General features: G+C 38.5%; 2 protein-coding genes across 7 annotated transcripts in view; both read left to right on the top strand.

Annotated features, from left to right (window-relative positions):
* Helz (helicase with zinc finger) overlaps positions 1 to 17,250 on the top strand; it is a 146,815-nt gene that overhangs the window by 56,216 nt on the left and 73,349 nt on the right. For all 6 annotated transcript variants that reach the window (XM_048366932.1, XM_048366935.1, XM_048366933.1 and 3 more), the window contains 4 exons: positions 1,535 to 1,733; positions 2,161 to 2,268; positions 3,215 to 3,512; positions 10,717 to 10,984. In XM_048366932.1, coding sequence (XP_048222889.1) covers positions 1,535 to 1,733; positions 2,161 to 2,268; positions 3,215 to 3,512; positions 10,717 to 10,984 — 873 coding nt within the window. The remainder of the gene's footprint in view (positions 1 to 1,534; positions 1,734 to 2,160; positions 2,269 to 3,214; positions 3,513 to 10,716; positions 10,985 to 17,250) is intronic.
* LOC125366344 (eotaxin-like) lies at positions 15,444 to 17,226 on the top strand. Its single transcript, XM_048366945.1, has one exon. The coding sequence runs from the start codon at positions 15,955 to 15,957 to the stop codon at positions 16,225 to 16,227; it is 273 nt and encodes a 90-aa protein (XP_048222902.1). The 5' UTR covers positions 15,444 to 15,954; the 3' UTR covers positions 16,228 to 17,226.

Here is a 17,250-nt window from a genome sequence, read left to right on the forward strand (position 1 = left end):
TTGTGGTGGAATTAATGAAGCCAAGTAGTAAATATTGCTAGTCCTAGTGGCATGAGTGGCATGGTGTTGTAGGAGTGGTAGAGCACTAGCATATGAAAGGAAATCTGAGACTTATTATCCAGATGAATGTAAGAGACCTCCGTTTTTTTTAGGGAAATACAGCAAAACAGACACAATTTTTCCTTCATGACCACATACTTTAAAGGACACCACATTTAAAGGACATAAATACATGATTTTAAAATTGTCTTCTGGAGCATGTAAGAATTACTGATTTATAAATACCATGATTTTAAACTCCAATACTTTGTTGCACCACCAGGAGAAACTACATGCACACAGCTTTTCAGTGTTGTGTGCCATTGAATATGTATTGTGCTGGGGTTTGTGTTGTATTTCTCATTTCCCATGTTTTTCCAGTTGAAAATTGTAACACATCATCTCTCTTGTGTCTGTTTTACACTTTGTAGTTTGATTTCCATTTCTTCCTTTTTATCAGTTTTTTTTGGTCTCTACTAGTTAAAAAAAACCTGGCTTTTTGCAGCATATTTAAAACTAATAAAATGAATGGTCAAAATATTTTACCTTTCTTTTTGATCATATAAATGTGAATTGAGTTTTCTTTTTGTTGACACCTAATTGTATATCTTATGGGATACATTACACACACACACACACACACACAGTATAATGACCAAATCAGTGTAATGAGTGTATCTGTCATATATTTTTATCTTTTCTTTGTGCTGTGGTTACTCAAAAGTCTTAGGGAGTTTTTGACATATATGTTAGCTGTAGTCACTCCAGTGTTTCTGAGTCACAAACACAGAGAAGTCATCTCTGTATCTTTTGAAGTGAACAATTAGGTGTTTACCTCTTGAAGACTTGACTATGACAGTTGAATACACTTGTGTCTCTTTAATGTAGAAATTCTAAATTATTTAAAACAATATTCTCCAATATTTTAATGAAATGTAAGTAATATGTAGAAAAGAAAAGAATAAAAGCATTGCATTTGAAGAGGAAAAGTAGAAGTCTTGAAATGATCATTTACTAGTGTACTAAGTTTTTTTCAGGATTGAATTCCTAGTTGTGGAACATTTTCTGAGGTCATATCATTTGGAAAGTAGTCATGTCCGTGTGGGGGCAGCTCATCTACTTGGTGTCAGTGTTCCTTTAAGAAATTTATGCTCTCAGAGAAGTTGGCTAATAGGCCCTGTATCACAAAGGAAGCAACTTTTCCATGTGTTTTGGACAAAGAAGTTAGGAATATATTGTGCTTTAAGACCCTTTACTTATTCCCAAGAAAGAAATGGAAGAAACAGAGACTGACAGATGTTTTGGTTGTCATAAATACTCTCATGTTCTCTGAACATCTTCCCCCTCCCTTTTGTATGTGACTCTGTGATAAATATGGCCTTTCAGAAGATGTTTTGTTTTTGTCATTGAGGAGGCTGAGGGCAAGTACTGGACATTAATCTTTAAATAGTGTAAACAAAGTATATGATAAAACAGACTTTCCTATTCCACTTAGATTTTTAGAGCAAGGAATCTGTAGGTATGGTGCGCAGTGTACTTCAGCACATTCCCAGGAGGAACTAGCGGAATGGCAGAAAAGATATGCTTCCCGGTTAATAAAACTGAAGCAGCAGAATGAGAACAAACAGCTTTCAGGCAGTTACATGGAAACATTGATAGAAAAGTGGATGAACTCATTATCTCCTGAGAAAGTGGTAAGAAATACTATCTTTTTTTTCCTCTGAAACAATAAACATGTTTGAATCCTGACCTTTCATGTGCTATGTTTTGATTTATTTCCTTATCAAGTATATGAAGAAGTTTTTCTTAGTAAAATGGTGTACAAATTTTAGTAGCAAAAGTAGACCTATTTGTTAACATAAAGAACAAAACTAAGCTGTTTGACATTTTGCTGTATTTTATTTGTTACCTTTCAGGTAGTTTTTGATGGCTACTTTTTGGTTTCGGTTAATTTTCTTATTTTTTTACTTTTAGAATCATATTTTGTTCTTATAAAAATAACTAAAAATGATGGTAGACAATACCTCGTTTGGTGAATGAATTAATATGGCTCTGTTGATGTGTATTTGCTAGCAGTTTTTCTTTTCTGTGATAGGACTGACATTACTGCCTTATTTTCAGCTTAGCGAATGTATAGAAGGAGTAAAGGTAGAGCACAATCCCGACCTGTCCATTACCGTCAACACCAAAAAGTCTCGCCAGATATGGACCTTTGCTCTCACTTGTAAGGTATGCATTTTGTACTTATTGAAGAATAGAGCGTTTATGTAGTTGTCTTGAAGCTTCTTTGGACCTTGAAAGAATTGAAAATGCTTTAATCTAAGTTCATTTTATGTAGGTTCAGTATTATACTAAAGTGCATTTTTTGTATTTCAGTCACTAATAGTATGATTTTTAACTTTCAGTTCTTTTTAGATGTTTAGGATGCTTTCTTATTTATATGATAAAGAAGTCTGATGTACTATCTTATAAACTTGGAATTAGAATGGAGTTCATGGCTTACAATTAACTAGTTAAAAGTTAAGTTTTAATTTGGCAGTTCTAAGCCTTTTAAACAATGCCTTGTTTTTATATTTGGCTTAATGAAGTCAAATTTTGTTAAGAGTTTTTTAATAGATATTTTCTGCAGTGGTTCTGGTCTTAAGAGTAGATAATGATAATGTTTAGGATTGAAACAAAGTAAAAACTTTCAGTGACTATGTTCAGTGGGAATTATTGTGTTCTTTTTGGTGGTGTTTCTTCCACTTTACTGTCTGTATCTGGAGAGGAAAAATATCCAAACCTCTAGCTTCAGCCTTGACCCCAATCCAAGGTAACTGCCTTGCTGTGAAGGGTTCCAATATGAGGCTCCATAAACCTTTTTTGGGCAAAGGATATGAGCAGTTGGAGGTTGAAGGTGATAAAAGGAGATAGAGTTTTCCATTGAAAAGGTAAATAGACCAGGAAGGATCAAGAAGGATAGTGATATGGCATAAATGTAGCATTAAACAGCTATTTTCTTCTCACTGGGTCTTGAGTTTTTTGTTAAATGGCTTATGGGCACACTTTGTACTTTTAACATAGTCTCTTAGAAGCATGAGAAAGTCCCTTATGGAAATAGTTTCATAGAAGATCCCAATTACAATTGGATTTTTCATCCCCTTGTACTCAATGAACTATTTTAACTTCCTTGTAGCCTGCAAGAATGCTGTATCGTGTAGCATTGCTTTATGATGCTCATCGTCCTCATTTTAGTATCATTGCAATATCTGCCGGAGATAGTACTACCCAGGTATCACAAGAAGTCCCAGAAAACTGTCAAGAATGGATAGGAGGAAAGATGGCCCAAAATGGATTAGATCATTACGTGTATAAAGTCGGGATAGCATTTAACACAGAAATATTCGGAACTTTTCGCCAAACCATAGTTTTCGACTTTGGATTGGAACCAGTGCTCATGCAAAGAGTAATGATTGATGCAGCTTCTACAGAAGGTAATATTTAGACTTTTTCCCCCGATACAATGTATTAAAAGGCAACTTTGAAGGATTGTTTTGGCCCTGAAGTATTCCACAGATAGGGAGGGGATGAGGAAAAAAACCTCCCAGGGAGGGCATAAGGAAAAGAAAACCTCCCAAGTTAATTGAAACATTTGCTGTGTAGTGGGTGAGGAGAGGCTCCCTGTGAGCCCTGATCTCTTCATTCCAGTCCTTGGGATCTTTCTTTGTGTTCCCTGAGCTTATGTGAGTAGATGATTATGTCTTTTTTGTTGTTACCAATTTCATTTTACTGTAAGATGATTTTAGCAGAATGAATCCTTCAGCATTCATTTGGGTAGAGTGTCTTCTTAATAGTGTGTATGTACCCTCAGTGCCTGTTTCTTTGTTCTGCGGACTGTCCAGTTAGATTTGCTGATGCGGTGATATGGGTACATTATCTGTAAATGAGAAGTCCTCTGTGTAAGTAAGGCTTCCTATGTCAGTCAGTGTACTCACACTTTGTTCAGGAGAGCAGCATGTCTAATAAGACTGCTCTTTGCTTGTGGGAAGAGGATCCTGGTTTAGGCACATAAGCACCTGCAAAAGATCTTGATGTGTTTTGAACACTGCCACATCATTCCCTGAAGTTTAGGTCTAGATCCAAAAGGATGTTAGTCATTTGTCTTTTGGTTGGATTTAGAGGTGCTTTACTTAAGAAATATTTAAGTCTTTATGTAACAATACGTTAATAGCACAGCTGTATGAAAGATGCTGTTTTATTGACTGTATAACCACAATAAAAAAACTACAGGGTCTCATTCGAGACCCTAGAAAAGGTTGTTCTTTTCATGACCAAAGCTAGGATTTTATTGTTTAGAAATGGAGGAAAGGTAGAATGGTCTGTCTCCTTTTCTTGTTAGGTCAGGCCAAAACAACAACAAAATTCTTTTTGAGATTATTTCACTGTGTAGCCCACATGGCCTTGAACTCACAAGCCTTCAGCCTCTTGAGTGCTAGAATTTCAGGCATAGACCTTTATGTCCAGCCTTTGTTAAAGCATTTGTGGCCAAATTTTACAGTTAGGTGTTAATGTCTTGCTAGTATTACCCAGACTTCATTTTGCCCTTATTTCCCACTCACTTTTGGTTGAGTGCATTTTGGTCATTGTTTTCTTAGTACTCTTGGGAATTTTTACTTTGATAAAGTAATGATAAAAGCAAAAGTGTAGATTTGTCAAGTTATTTCTACAGGGGACTAGGTAGTGACTCTTTTAGATATTTCACAGCACAGAGTTTCTGTCCCAACTGTCCAGCACTGTATTTGAGAAAGTGGCCAGAAGGTAGTATATAAATGAATGGTAAAATAAAACTTTATTTTCAGATAACTGGGCTGGTTTTGGCTTGGGTGGTTCAGTTTACTCTCTGTAGGAGTAAGTAGTTTTTGGAGCTACTGGAAAGCACACTTTGCAATTTATAAAGAAATTTAAATAATAGAGACCCTACAACGAAATGTAAAAGAATGTGCTTGGCTTACCTGTGGGTTATATCTTAAAGGGTGCTTTTAGAGTAGTGATTTGGTTTCCCCAGAAGAAGAATAACTTTTAAGTGTGGTCAAGAATCTCCTGGCTAAATAAAAAACTATCTAGTCAATGCAAAATGTTAAATGTCTTTAAATGAAAAGGATGATGGGCAAATGTGGAAATAGGTCAAGGGCAGCTCTGTGGGTCAGGGGGAATGAAGGCACAAAGACTACTTTGGCTTTAGGTATCTGCTACTTGGCTAGTTGGAGAAGAGGATGAAATTCAGTGTCAAACAGAAATGTTTTGAGGGGCTGGGAATGTGGTTTAGTGGTAGAGTGTTTGCCTAGCATGCATGAAGTCCTGGGTTTGGTTCTTCAGTACAATGTAAACAGAAAAAGGTGTAAGTGGCACTGTCACTCAAGTGGTAGAGTACTAGCCTTGAGCAAAAGAAGCTCAGGGCCAGGGCCCTCTAGCCTCAGGGCTGGCAAAAAAAAAAAAAAAAAGTATCCAGTACTCACTTCCCACTTAGTTGTGTTATGTGACCCTAGGCATCTCTGAGCTTAAATATTTATCTATGTTAGATGACTGTGAGGTCTGAAAGTAATCTCTGTACAGTATCTAAATAGTAGGCATGTTGTAAATAGTTGTTACTTTTATACCATCACACCATTTCTGACTTATACACAGTGAAGAAAGCAAGAAGAGGAAACTCGTGTATGTGTTGTGCACTTATATGCCAGTAATGGGGCTTGAACTCTGGGCCTGGGCATTGCCCCTGAGTTGCTTTTGCTCAAGACCAGCACTCTGCTACTTGAGCCACAGCTGCACCTCCAGCTTTTTGTGGTTAATTGGAATATGAGTCTCGTGGGCTTTCCTGCTCCAAGCAGCCTTCACAACGCAATCCTTAGATCTCAGTAGCTAGGAGTAGCTTCTGAGTAGCTAGGATTATAGGTATGAGCTGCTAGTGTCTGGCAAGTTTTCAAAATATAAGAGAGGATTTTAGATAGAAGGACACAAAGCAAAGAGTAGAGACATGAAGGCCATAGTATGCAAGAGAACACTATATGGGAATTGAAGGATTTCTGGAGAGCTCTCAGGTTTGGAGCCTGGCAACTACAAGTCTGCCTTCTGATGTTTCTCTTCTATCCTCACGTAACTATAATAATTTATATTTTATTCATGTGGTGCAGATCAGAACAGCTCCCTTTTTATGATACAGGTATCGTGTTTTCATAATTGTTTGTAGTTTTGTAAATCTTTTTGTTTTCCCTTAAGGCTTTACTTTTAAGTATTTGTGCTTAAAAAGTAATTGAAAAAATACTTTCATGAGTTAATTTGGAAACATGAAATAATTTAATGCAGTGAACTTTATGGTTCAAGGATACAGGAAAAATTTGTATTATAAGATAGCAATATAAAATGTACAAAATTTGTTTTCTGTTAAAAGATTTTTTTTTTGGCCTCAGTACTGGGGCTTGGCCTCAGGGCCTGGGCACTGTCCCTGGCTTCTTTTTTGCTCAAGGCTAGCACTCTGCTGCTTGAGCCACAGCGCCACTTTCTATATATGTGGTACTGGGGAATTGAACCCAGGGCTTCATGTATACGAGGCAAGCACTCTTGCCACTAGGCCATATTCCCAGCCCCTGCTACAAGGTTTTTAACATTATAAAAGGAAAAGTCTAAATCTAGGTTTTGACAAGCTAGATGACTTTTGTCATGTCAAGGTAAATGTGTCTTTTCTTACAAGAGAAAGTAGTTACTGGGACTAGGACCTTTTGATTGTTTTCAAGATTCTTTATTCTGCTAACCCAGGTTTCCTCTGCCCTACATTGTGTTTATAGTAATTAAAAAATAGGCACATTTGCTCTAGGCATCAGTGGCTCATGCCTGTAACCCTGGCTATTCAGGAGACTGAAATCTGAGAGTTGAAGAGCCAGCCCAGCAGCAAAGTCTGTGAGACTCTTATCTCCAGTTAAGCACCAAAAAAGCTGGAAGTGGTAGAGTACTAGCTCAACTGGTAGAGTACTAGCCTTGAGCGAAAAAAGCTAACCTCTCAAGATACTTAGAAATTTCCTAAAGTGAAGATGGGAACAGACAACATGAGTATAAAGAAGCACTGTTCCTCTGCTACTTTCCTCAAATGAATAGTTGCAGTGTAACTAGAAAAGTTGTATTATTTTCTGTGCATAATTCGGTTTGCATATGGTACAGGTGATACAAAACGCTCTTTGAGGTTGCAGGTGTGGGTGTACATACCTGTAATCTAGTGCTTGGGAGACTGAGGCAGAAATGTAGCAAGTTCTCAGCTAGTCTGGGATAAAGAGGTAACCTGTTTCAAAGACCATCTCCCAGGGTTGGGGGCCTAGCTCAAGTGATAGATAAGAGTTCTTGGGTAACACACATTGAGACCTGTGTTCAATCCCCCAGTGCTTCAAAAGAAAACAAAAATCTAACATTTTAGGTTTGTTGTCCCAATAATTTGTTCTTCCTAGTTATTCACAGATTTTTTTAAAGTTTGAGAATGTAGTATTAATTTTAGCATGATGTGAACTAGCTTAAATACATACAATAAAACTGCAAGTATAATTAAAAATATATTTTCTCACCCTCAAGACATTCTGAATACATTCTTCAATATTCTGCATTTTATTTTGTTAAAAGAGCTGATTATTTGGTTTGTTGCTGTATCATTGCTGTTTTTCTTTTTGACTTGAATTAAGGCTGAAAGTTGTGCACATCTTGTATACGGATGATAACGAGCCTCTAATCTTTAGTTGATGGTATGTGTAATTTAGGAATATTGGCATTTGCATAATTTAAATACTTTAGCTATGTTTTACTGAGGAATAGGTAGAGATTAATTTTAGAATGATTTCAAGATGTGTTTAGTGTACTTTAGGAAACTTATGCTTGTGTGGCTACTTACAAAGACAGACTGTCGATTCAGGGTGTTTGATTTTTGTATTCTTAGAGGCTGGAGGTCAAATCCAAATCCAGGGTTTTGTGTGGGCTGATCAAACATTCTACATATGTCTCTGGGCCTTGCGTGTTTTCCTTTCCTTTTCCTTTTTCTTTTCTTTCCCTTTTCCCCCTTTCCTTCCCTCTCCCTCCACCGCCTTTTTCCTTCTCTCCTTCTCCCTCCTCTCCCACTTCTCCCTCTCCCTCTCCCGGTATCTCTCTGTGTCTCTTTCTATTTCTATTTTGATGCCTATACTGGGGCTTAAACTTAGGACCTGGTACTGTCCTTTAGCTTTTTCCACTCAAGGCCCATAATCTACCACTTGAATCACAGCTCTACTTCTGACTTTTTGATGGACTTTCCTGCTACTGCTGTCTTCAAATAGGGATCCTTAGGATCTCAGCCTCCTGAGTAGATAGGATTATGAGCATGAGCCACAGTGCCTGGCTCCTGTGTGATTTCAAACTGTCAGTTTTCAGGATATTTGTTAATATAGAGAAATTTCTCTTGGTGGATGACTATACTTAACATGTTTAGAATATGTAACATTTAAAATGTGCAAAAGGGGCTGGGGATATAGCCTAGTGGCAAGAGTGCCTGCCTCGGATACACGAGGCCCTAGGTTCGATTCCCCAGCACCACATATACAGAAAACGGCCAGAAGCGGCGCTGTGGCTCAAGTGGCAGAGTGCTAGCCTTGAGCAAAAAGAAGCCAGGGACAGTGCTCAGGCCCTGAGTCCAAGGCCCAGGACTGGCAAAAAAAAAAAAAAAAAAAAAAAATGTGCAAAAGCAGGGATGATGTGTAGCTCAGTGGTAAGAGTGCTTACCTAGTATCTGTGAGGCCCTGGTTCAGAACATCATGAGTTTGACAAAAGGATAGATAAAATTGAAAATCCTTCACTAAAGGCATCACAAGGTAGTTACAGCCATATTCTTATTTCAAAGATAGTTTAGGTTAACTTATCTTTGTATTTTGATTATTTGTTTTGTTTTTGTTGCCAGTACTGGGTGTGGACTCAGGGCCTGAGCACTGTCCATGGCTTCTTTTTGTTCAAGGCCAGCACTCTACCTCTTGAGCCACAGCACCACTTCTGGCTTTTTTCTATATATGTGGTGCTGAGGAATCGAACCCAGGGCTTCATGTATTCGAGGCGAGCACTTACCACTAGGCCATATTCCCAGCCCTCGCTTTATATTTTGAGACTCACTGATCTTGGCCTGAACTTTGTATTTCTTTTTCAAATTTTAACCTGTGATGTAAAACTGTCTTACCAATTACATGCTACTGAAACTAGATACTGGCCTAGTAAGGCAGCTGAAAATTTTTTCCCTTTGTCCGAGTTTTTTTGTAAGTTTCCACCCAGGAGGTAGTAATAGGCTCTATATACTGAGTAAGCTTGCTGCACTGAGTCTGTGGCTCTCATCCTGGACTGGCGGTGTGCTACAGGTTTTTTTTCAGAGATGCCAAATTTGAATAGATCCCCATTTGTGTCAGCATGTCCTATTTATGGTATCAGTTCACTGAAACAAAGCTGGAATTTTTCAGAAGTGATGTGTAAATGGCATTGGATGTCATTTTTCTTATTTAATCATAAAAAAATCTCAAAAATAGTTGTACTAATGGGTTTCAGTTCAACATGTCAATTTATGTGTACAATGTCACCCATGTCAGTATCATCCCTCCATCTATCCAACCCCACCAATCCCCTCCAGTTTCCCAATTCCATTTTTATGTATGTACATTGAGTTTTTTTTTTTTTTGCCAGTCCTGGGGCTTGAACTCAGGGCCTGAGCACTGTCCCTGGCTTCTTTTTGCTCAAGGCTAGCACTCTGCCACTTGAGCCACAGCACCACTTCTGGCCTTTTTTCTATATATGTGGTGCTGAGGAATCGAACCTGGGGCGTCATGTATATGAGGCAAGCACTCTTGCCACTAGGCCACATTCCCAGCCCTCATGTGTGTAGATTGAATGTTATGACTCTCTTTGCCCCCATTCCTCTCTCTATTGTGTTATCTAAACTGCTTTTGTTTGCACAAAGCCCACTTTCGGATAGTTTCACTCCACTTTATCATACAAGGGAAGTTCTGTAAGATCTCCTCTTTCTTGTAATGGCATAGATATTGGTAGGAGGGAGAAAGAAATGCATAGTTTCACTTGATATGAAGAATGTATCAGATCTTTCTACAGATTAGATTTCTCTGCACTGGAGAGTTAAATTCTAAGACCTAATCTACATTGAAAAACCATTAATAACTATTTAATGTGTGTCCAACTTGTTATGTAAAATGGCATTCTTGCCAGGCACTGATAGCTCACACCTGTCATCCTAGCTACTTAGGAGGCTGAGATCTGAGAATTGAGATTTGAAGCCAGCCTGAGCAGGAATGTCTGTGAGACTCTTACTTCCTATTAATCACCAAAAAAGCCAGGAGTAGAGCTGTGGCTCCAGTGGTGGAGTGCTAAACTGGAGCAAATAGCTCAGATATAGCACCCAGGCCCCAAGCTCAAGCCCCAGGACCTGTACACAGAAAAGGGACCTTTTAACAGGATTTCTAATAGCATTATTTTGTTAAATGTTGAAAAGTTTCTGATTTGGGGGTAACACTTGATAATACTTTTTGAGTTTTTGCATTCTGTTTTTAATAATTTTAGTTCTAGCATTTGAAATTTTCTTAGCAAGATACATAATGTATTTTAATGTTATGTTCCTTTATAAATGTGTTTCTTATTTCCATTTAGATCTTGAATACCTGATGCATGCAAAACAACAGCTAGTAACCACAGCTAAGCGGTGGGATTCTTCTTCTAAGACTATTATAGATTTTGAACCTAATGAAACTACTGATTTGGAGAAGAGCCTTCTTATCAGATACCAAATTCCTCTCTCTGCTGACCAGCTGTTTACTCAGTCCGTTTTAGACAAATCATTGACCAAGACCAACTATCAGTCACGGTTGCATGACCTCCTGTATATTGAGGAGATAGCCCAATATAAAGAAGTCAGCAAGTAAGTTCTTGAGAAATACTGTTCATTCGTGCTTTCTAACCTTTGGATGGCATTTTTAATTTTTAAAATGAAGGTGTATAACTCAAAAGAGGTAGTGAAATGTTTATTCTTTAATGCTTGCATGCAGTCTTTAAAATATGAGCAAGAATAAGATGTTTCTAAGCATCTATTAGAGGTTCAGCTCTTTGCCTTGTGCTGAGAATGCAAGCTTGTACTTACTGCTCTTAAGAAGCATTTTTATTGTAGCTAGGTACTGGTGGCTCATGCCTATGCTCTTAGCTACTTAGGAATCTGAGATGAAGAGAATTGTAGTTTGAGGCCAGCCCAGCATAGATGTGAGACTCCTTAGCCAATAGCTGGATGTGGTAGTGTTTGCTTATTATTCTAGCTACTTAGATGATTGAGATTGGGAGGATAGTGTTTCCTGGACAGCCAGAGAAGAAAAGTCCATGAGACTGTCTTCTCAGCATTAAATGCTAGGTTTAGTGGTATGTGCCTATCATCTGAACTACAGAGGGAAGATAGGGAGAACTTATCTCAGAAATAACCAGGGCCAAAAAAAAAAGTGTTGGAGGTATGACTCAATGGTATAATGTCTTCCTAGCAAGTATGGGGTTTTGAGTTCAAACTCCAGTAGCATCAAAAAATAAAATAGAATGAATAAAGATTTATCATGAGTGTTAGTCACACAAAGTATTCACAAGTACTTGTTGAATAAGTATATAAACACTGAAGGAAATTATGTTTTTTGAAATAATAAAATGGTTTAGATCTTCAAGAAAGCTTTTTGATAGTAAAACACTTTAGAAAAGCATATAAATACTTTAACATGTCTTTTATTTGAATGTCATAGGTTAAGACCAAGTGCTTAAATTAACAGCATATTTTAGGAAAAATAATCTTAGAAGTGACAGTGTGAATGAAAAAAGCTGTTGAGATAATTGCTACACTGGGTAGTAGCTTTTTACTTTTTAAATGAAGATAAGCCCTAAAAATTGAACCATGTTATAAGACATGACTGCATTCTTAAAAGTATTTTTCTTAAGTACATACAGCCTAGTCTTTTTTTCCCATCAAGTTGCCTTAATTGTACCTTATCATTAATATTAGTAGTTGATTCTGAATATTTATCAGGAAAGAAAAAGTAAGTTAAATCTTGAGCTATTCTATTAATACACCTAACGTTCAAGGTATGCCTAGTTTCAAATTAAAAGTGTAAAATTCACAAAGTTGGTAGTTTTCATTATTTGAAGACTACATCACACACGGCCCATTTATGGTGCTAATGAGAAAAGCCTTTTAAAGTTAAAGTGCTCACATCATATATATGAAGCCCTGGGTTCGATTCCTCAGCACCAGCCGGAAGTGGCGCTGTGGCTCAAGTGGCAGAGTGCTAGCCTTGAGCATATTCCCAGCCCTATTATTACTATAGTTGATAGAGCTGTGTTTCTCATTAGCTGGAACTATGGTTTTAAGTTTGTAAAAACTTGGTTGGCTATTATTTATTCTACCTGTACCTAAAAGGTCAGGAATTATATAAGCCTTAAAGTTGATTTAGGCAACAATGGAAAGAAATATCTTTGTTAAAATCATAAGATACACTTTGTGTTTTAGGTATTTCTGAGTTATTTTAGAAATGTCTGTGTTAATGCCTAAGAGAGCTGAGTGATCAGATTTTAGCAGTCTGTTGTCTGTAGCCTTTAGTTCAAATCTGTGCTGTCTGTATCTTGAATGTGTAGTGTTTTTCCCTGGGAGGAGCTTTGTTACAGTATTTACTTTTATTGCTCTTCCTTAAGAGTTCTGTTACAAGGCACAGTGATCTGTCACACAAGGAGTCTCTTGCTGCTCTCAAATTGTGGGATTAACATTTTGTGCCTGCTAAGTTGTGATCAAGTATTTTGGGATGGCTGAATCTAAAACAGTTATAATGGTAAAACTTTAATGTATTGCCGAGTAGTTGAGAATCTGTTACAGAATTTCAAGAATTTATGAGGGGGGCTGGGGATATAGCCTAGTGGCAAGAGTGCCTGCCTTGGATACACGAGGCCCTAGGTTCGATTCCCCAGCACCACATATACAGAAAACGGCCAGAAGCGGCGCTGTGGCTCAAGTGGCAGAGTGCTAGCCTTGAGCGGGAAGAAGCCAGGGACAGTGCTCAGGCCCTGAGTCCAAGGCCCAGGACTGGCCAAAAAAAAAAAAAAAAAAAAAGAATTTATGAGGGAGGGAATAATAAAGTGATTGAGATAAGAATTGGTTCCTGAAAAAAAACCTAGTTATTACAGAAATGAAAAATTAATTCAATGAACAAAATGTAGTGAATGTTTAAAAGTAGCAAGTTCTAGGCTGACCATTACTAATTTTTTTTGTCGTTGTTGTTAGTCCTGGGGCTTGAATGCAGGGCCTGGGCACTGTCCCTGAGCTTCTTTTGCTCAAGGCTAGCACTTTACCACTTGAGCCACAGCACCACTTCCAGCGTTTTCTGTTTATGTGGTGCTGAGGAATCGAACCCAGGGCTTCATGCATGCTAGGCAGCACTCTGGCACTAAGCCACCTTCCCAGCCATGATCACTACTAATTAATTGTAAGGCAAATAAGATACGTTGCTGAATGTCCCACAAGTGGTAATCTAGTACAGAGACAGGGAAGGAAGTGCAGGAATAGGATACCATGCAGTTGGCACTGTGGTAGAGGAAAGCATAGACTTCTCAGGAAAACGGGAGGAGAATACTGTAGTCAAATTGAACAAGAAATCAGGTCTTCTTTTATGAACAGATGACATTGAAACTGAATTTTGACAAAGATGACCCCAAAATTTATTTATGTAGATAGCAGATTTGCCAGGCAAAATAGTAGGACAAATGTGAATTAAAGGAAACAGAATATGAGAATAGAACAGAGAGTTTTTGGGAAGTCCAACTTTATTATAGTTGAAATGAAGGCCAGTTGTGTGGTTACATACACAGTAGTAGGAGACAGAAAGCTTTCGCTCTATCCACAGCTTTAGGAAGCTACCTAGTATCAGACTAGCATTTTACAAAGACCCGATGGTATAAAGAATAGACTTGATAAGAAGTCACATTGGAAGCTGGTTTATAAGGATCTAGTTCTGACATGGACATATAGGTGAATGACAGTGCTTCTACGTAAGTTGCATATGTGTGGGAACACTGGTTTAGGAGTCATTTGGGAAAGGCAGATGGCGATCCAATTTTGACATCGTGGGTTTGAACACAAGTATCCATGCAATGGGTAAACCTACCCATTGCAGGAAGAGGGCAGGCCAATGTTTTAGAAGGAGGCTGATGGAAGATGGAAGAGCACATAGTATGTCTTCATAGAAGTCTCTGGAAGAGGAAGTTTGGGGAGGTGGGGGAGTGGTTGCCAAGTTAAGGAGTAAAGAAAAAGGTTATGAATAGCTGGGCACTGGTGGTGTATGCCTTTAATCTTAGCTACACAGGGGACTGAGATCTGAGTCCTTAAGATTCTTATCTCCAATTAACCACCAGAAAGCCAGAAGTGGAGCTTTGGCTTAGGTGACAGAGTGCTAGCCTTGAGCAAAAATACTCAGGGACAGCACTCAGGCCCTGAGTTCAAGCCCCAGGACCGGCACAAAAACAAAAGAGCTGTACATCACTTTTAGCAACAAAGAGGTCCTTTATGAATTAAGAATACACTAAAAATTGGCACTGGTGGCTCATGTTTAGAATCCTAGCTACTCAGGAAGCTGAGAGCTGAGGATTATGATTTGAAGGCTACCTGAGCAGACAATATGAGAGAAACTCATTAACCAGCAAAAAGTTGGGAGGGGTATGTCTCAAGTGATGAGTGCCAGCTATCAGTTGAACAAGAGCTTGAAGCACTGAGTTTAAGCCCCAGTACTGGCACACATCCAGGTAAGAATACACTAGAAGTAATAATCTCTTTTCTCTTAGAAAAGTCTTAATGTTCCCAGGTCTTTTTTATATCATATAGAAAATAAAGAATAGGATATCTAGTATTACTCATTTTTTAATAAAGTTAAATATGTGCCATGTATGTGTAATGCAAGGTTTCCTGTTTTGTCTTTTGTGCAACAGGGGCTTTCTTTAAAAAATTTTAAAATTGTTATTATAAAGGTGATGTACAGAGAGGTTACATTACACAAGTCAGGTAAAAAGTATGTTTCTTTTTAGACAATGTCACCCCTTTCCTTGCTGTCTCCCAGTTTTCCCTTCCCATTCCCACCCACAAGTTGTATAGTTCATTTTCTATATAGTATATCTTGTGAGTAACACTGCTGCATTTGTTCATCCTTTGTCTCTCCATTTCTGTGCTCTCCCTTATCCTCCCCAAAACATAAATGAACAAACAAGACAAAAAGAAAAGAAAACAAAAACAGCAACAAAAAGAAAACCTCTTGTTTCCATTTCCTGGAGTTCATTTTGATAAATATTATTTTGTATGAGCAGATGCACATAGGCATTGTGCCTTTGTGTTCCTTTCCTAAGAGTATCCTCCTTTGTTCTCACTGTGGGTGAGTGTCTAGAGCACCAGGGTATTTTTTTGTATCCCAGACTGCTTTTGATCTTCTGCTTCAGCCTCTGAAGTTCCAGGATTTTAGATGTGGGCCACTATGTCCAGCCAAAACTTAGTGTTTTAAACAAGTGTTTTTGTCCCCTTAAGGGTTTATAAGACATTCTTGTCATCATGTATACAAAAGAAGATCTGAAAACAATTCATGATACCATTAAAAAGTACCCTCTTTCAAGTTTCTCTGCCCTTGAGTGGACGCCTGTGAAGATCACTAGGTGAACACAGGGAACAAGGAACTGGAACCTGGAGAGCAGGTCAGGACTTGACCCCCTACATAGGCAAAGGCTTTTCTAGAAGCTTCCACCCACTCTACTCCCTATAAACACCCAGGGAGAATACCCAGAAGACAGCAGAGAGTCCGAGACCAGCTTTGGAGGTTCGCTCTCTCATCCTCCACCATGAAGGTCTCTGCTGCGCTTCTGTGCCTTCTGCTCACAGCCATCAGTCCTCAGGGGCTTGCTGAACCAGCCAGTGTCCCGACCATCTGCTGCTTCACCCTGACCATTAACAGGTCAGTAGCTAGAGAGCCACAGAAGAATCACCACAGCAGATGTCGCCAGAAAGCCATAATCTTCAAGACCAAACTGGGCAAGGAGATAGGTCCTGGCTCCAATTGGAAGTGGGTCCAGGACTCCATAAAGAACCTAGACCAAAAAAAAAAAAAAAAATAATCCAGCTCGGCCTAATCCAGAGTGTGAAATAGTCTTGATTTATTTCCCTTTTCTGTCTTACTCTGAGATAATCTCACCATCATTGCCAAAGGAATGGGGTTTCATTGGTAATTTTTAAAAGCATATTACATTTCAGTCATTGGAGTTTTAAAACTTATCTCTCATGAATATCAGTCCACTTCTGAGCAGAAAGCTTTGAGCAGATCACTTGCTCTCTGGGGAGTCTCGATTCAGTCCCTGCCAAGTGTGAGTGATGAATCCTCCCTCCTTCCTGCTCTTCTGAAGTTCCTGGAACATAGCAGCAGAATTCAAGTGCTGTGTGTTTTTAGGTTGACATTGGTTCTTTTAAATGCAAGATGTGACTCATGATTTTTGAATGGAAGTAGATATGAAAATGTAAATTAATTAAAATACATAAAATGTAAACACCAAAGAACCCTCTTCGCAACTGAATATATAGATTTAAGACAATTTCTTCAAGTTTTGAAGTGTTCTGAGAAAAGGTAGAAAATGTGTGCCTTGTTATTACACTGCCTTTTCAGAATGGTAAAAGAAGACTTCTAGTTTATATCTTTCTCACCTCATATTTCTTGACGGAAGATGTCTTGATTCTCTGTGCTGCTTTCACACATACAGTCTCATACTGATGTGCGCATATGAAGGAGTGCCCCAACTGAGGTCTAGGAGGCTTGACTTCTCCATCTGTGTCCCATATAAGATTTGCTTCTTGTAGCCCCGAAGGCCTGCGGGTGTGACTTAAATAGTAGAGCACTTTCCTAGCAAGAACAAGGCCCTGTTCAGACATGCAGGTGCATGTGTACGCACACACATACAGTTATGCTGGTAACATGTTACTCATTAACATAATTGAAAGAGAAATTCTTTTTTAGTGCTGGTCCTGTGGCTTGCTTGAACTCAGGGCCTGAGTGCTTACTTTGTGCTTTCTTTTGATCAAGGTTAGCACTCTTCCACTTGAGCCATAGCTTCATGTCTGGCTCTTTGGTGGTTAATTTTTTTGGTGAA

Source organism: Perognathus longimembris, chromosome 17 (assembly GCF_023159225.1).
Source record: "Perognathus longimembris pacificus isolate PPM17 chromosome 17, ASM2315922v1, whole genome shotgun sequence".
NCBI lineage: Eukaryota > Metazoa > Chordata > Mammalia > Rodentia > Heteromyidae > Perognathus > Perognathus longimembris.